We start from the raw sequence: 3,527 nt of genomic DNA on the forward strand, positions 1-3,527 counted from the left end.
CCTGGACCCGGAGTCGCTGCCGTTTCGTCAGCCGGTCGACGCACAAGCCCTGGGCATCCCTGACTACTTTGACATTGTGACGAAGCCAATAGATCTGTCCACCATCAAGATGAAGTTGGACAGAGGTGAATACAAAGACCCGTGGGAGTATGTGGACGACGTCTGGCTGATGTTCGACAACGCGTGGCTTTACAATAGGAAGAATTCTAGGGTCTACAGGTATTGTACTAAGGTGAGACGAACATTCACATCGTAGATTTCTGATGTTGTTATTTTAGTATGGATTATTTCAAAGGATAATTTCCCCTGCAGCTGTCGGAAGTGTTTGAGCAAGAGATAGACCCGGTGATGCAGAACCTGGGCTACTGCTGCGGCAGGAAGTACACCTTCAACCCGCAAGTGCTGTGCTGCTACGGCAAGCAGCTCTGCACCATTCCGCGCGACGCCAAGTACTTCAGCTACCAGAACAGGTTGGTCATCTCGTTATTTATATAGCTATACAGTTTAGGTCTCCAATATTAAAAATATTTGGGAACTAAATTGTATATGTTTTATGGATTATTTTTTGTTTCTTGACCATGAACATCTATTTAAAGACATAATTCCTAATTAATTATCTTAATTTTTCTCTAGTATCATTGAGTCTTAAAAGATGCGCATTTATTTTTGCATAGATAAGTGACTTAAACTCGAGTTAAGTGTGCAAAATATTGTTCATGGTTATTGTGAAACAGACAATCATATAGTGTAAAAAGAGATTTGAAGTAAATCTTGCACTTCAATATAATTTTTAACTAATTTATAATGTTATCGACATTCTGTTATTCATATTTTGTTATAATTTCACTATTAGTATGGTTTTATCATTCTCCTTAAATTACAATGTACCAGGAAAAAATTTGATTGTCTTTTTCATATTATATTGTATGTCTATGAACAAAAGTTTCAATAAGTCAAAATTTTATTACATTTGGGAAATGGTTAGACAGTTTTAGATTTCATTCGATTGGCTATAAAGACAGATTTTACAATCTTTTGGGCATAGAAGGATGTATTTTAATTCAAGGCCAACATATTTTTTTTAACATTGTCTCTATGTTTTTTAATATTATTATATATTTTATCAATGAGCCTTGAATTAAGGTCTTGAAATAGCTATCACTGATTAAGATATTGTCACATATAAATGGCAAGGTTATAATAATTAGTAATGAACAAGTTTTAGAAACAAAGTAAACTAAAATTGATGATTAAAGATCACTTGACACATATGTTAGAAAAAGCACTTGTGTGCTTCGACAATTTTGACAAAACATGTACATACATGTTCATAGTCATGTTCGTAACTGAATTATCTAAATTGAATTTTTCTACTGCACCCAATAATTAAAACATTTAAATAATAATAGTTTAATATTATTTACCTCTTTATAAATTAAACTGATTTTGGATTTTAAATTTCAGTATGTTGGATTTTGAAAAAAATAAACTGAGCAATTTAAGACAAAAGTATAAAGAAACTACATAGATTGAAGTGTAATAGGCTCAGAAAAATGGATGGATTATGTTTCTTATATCAGTCACTCCGATTGGACAAAGGCGCGAGGACTTATTATCATCAAAACATTGCATAATGATCTTTTTAACTTTGTTTCTAAAATTATATGTGAAATATTTTGCTAGCTATAAGTAACTTCGAGCCATACTACTTCAACACAATCCAGTTTTTATAGAGATTGTTTCCCCTACCGCATCATAATCGTAGTGCTGACATGTAGTACACATGTGCAGGTAGTAACTAGCCAGCCCTCCTCCGCTTTGTACTATATCTCTACCAGACCTGTGTCGAACAGTGCTCTGCGGTGTGCTCGTGTAGACGTCGCTGTCGTTAGCCATACTGTCGCCTCGATATTGTGAACTGTCTAACAAATCCCTTTTATGTTGTCTTTGCTTACTAATTTTTTTTCGCCCTCTCCACGCACCTCCTTGTCTGCACTCAAAACGTTCCTGTCACGCTTCACACCACTACCATCGCCACGGTACGCTGCCACCTTGCGAATAAAGTCTAAAAGCGTATGGGGTTGTGTCCGATAGATACACCTTCTGCCAGAAGTGCTTCAATGACATCCAGGGCGACACCGTCACCCTCGGCGACGACCCGCTACAGCCGCAGACGTAAGTTGTCTACTACTTTACATAATATTTACTATATTAAACAATTTTTATCTTCGATTTTGTTGGACATATACAATGTGGTTCAACTCTATAATCAACAAAAAATTAACAGTTGAATTTATATTTCTATTTTCTAGACACTTGAAGTATACGTAATTATTTTTATGGCAAATTATTTCAAATTGTATGCATGTTTTAGAGCCACCAAGAAAGACCAATTCAAAGAAATGAAAAATGATCATTTGGAGCAAGAACCATTCGTGGTGTGCCTGGACTGCGGGCGCAAGCAGCACCAGATATGCGTACTGCACCACGGCCAGATCTGGCCGCAGGGTTTCTGCTGTGATAATTGTTTCAAGAAGAAAGGGGCCAAGCGGAAAGAGAATAAGTTTTGTGCTAAGAAGTTGCCCACTTCGAAGCTCGGCATTTATATTGAGACTAGAGTTAATAATTTTCTTAAGAAGAAAGAGGCTGGCGCGGGCGAGGTGCATATCAGGGTGGTCGCTTCTTCCGATAAGGTATGAATTATCGATTTATAGAATCCATCACTTCCATACTTTTGTAATGAACGAACATTGATTTAAAACTAAAATTTTCTTCAATTAAATTATATGTAGAACAGTGTTTTTTCATGAATATGTATTTTTCAGATTGTAGAAGTTAAGCCTGGTATGAAATCTAGATTTGTAGAATCAAGTGAATTATCTCCCGAATTCCCGTATCGGGCGAAAGCATTATTTGCATTTGAAGAGGTGGATGGAACTGATATTTGTTTCTTTGGAATGCATGTGCAGGTATGTTGTTGCTATATACATTAAATTTTAGAATATTCAGACCGTTATTTTGTACTTATTGTGGTTTTATTTTCAGGAATATGGTAGTGAAAGTCCGTCGCCTAACACGAGGCGTGTTTACATAGCATATCTAGACTCTGTACATTTCTTCCAACCTAGACAATATAGGACTGCGGTATATCATGAGATTTTATTAGGTTATTTGGACTACGCCAAGCAATTGGGGTACACGATGGCCCATATTTGGGCCTGTCCCCCTTCCGAGGGGGACGACTACATCTTTCACTGCCATCCGCCCGAACAAAAGATACCCAAACCTAAAAGGTTGCAAGAATGGTACAAAAAGATGTTAGATAAAGGTATCATAGAGAGGATAATATTAGATTACAAAGATATACTTAAGCAAGCGATGGAGGACAATATCTCTTCGGCGGCGGAGTTGCCCTACTTCGAGGGCGACTTCTGGCCGAACGTACTGGAGGAGTCCATCAAGGAGCTGGACCAGGAGGAGGAGGAGAAGAGGAAGCAGGCCGAGGCCGCAGAGGCAGTGGTCAGTAT

At 37.5% G+C, this 3,527-nt stretch overlaps 1 protein-coding gene across 1 annotated transcript in view; it reads left to right on the forward strand.

The window, feature by feature from the left end:
* The window catches only part of LOC106105661 (CREB-binding protein-like), a 10,971-nt gene that overhangs the window by 6,999 nt on the left and 445 nt on the right, over window positions 1-3,527 (forward strand). The window contains exons 6-11 of the mRNA XM_013286085.1: window positions 14-232; window positions 313-470; window positions 2,095-2,175; window positions 2,375-2,693; window positions 2,826-2,969; window positions 3,046-3,519. Coding sequence (XP_013141539.1) covers window positions 14-232; window positions 313-470; window positions 2,095-2,175; window positions 2,375-2,693; window positions 2,826-2,969; window positions 3,046-3,519 — 1,395 coding nt within the window. The remainder of the gene's footprint in view (window positions 1-13; window positions 233-312; window positions 471-2,094; window positions 2,176-2,374; window positions 2,694-2,825; window positions 2,970-3,045; window positions 3,520-3,527) is intronic.

This window comes from Papilio polytes, unplaced genomic scaffold (genome assembly GCF_000836215.1).
Source record: "Papilio polytes unplaced genomic scaffold, Ppol_1.0 DF822733.1, whole genome shotgun sequence".
Classification (NCBI taxonomy): Eukaryota; Metazoa; Arthropoda; class Insecta; order Lepidoptera; family Papilionidae; genus Papilio; species Papilio polytes.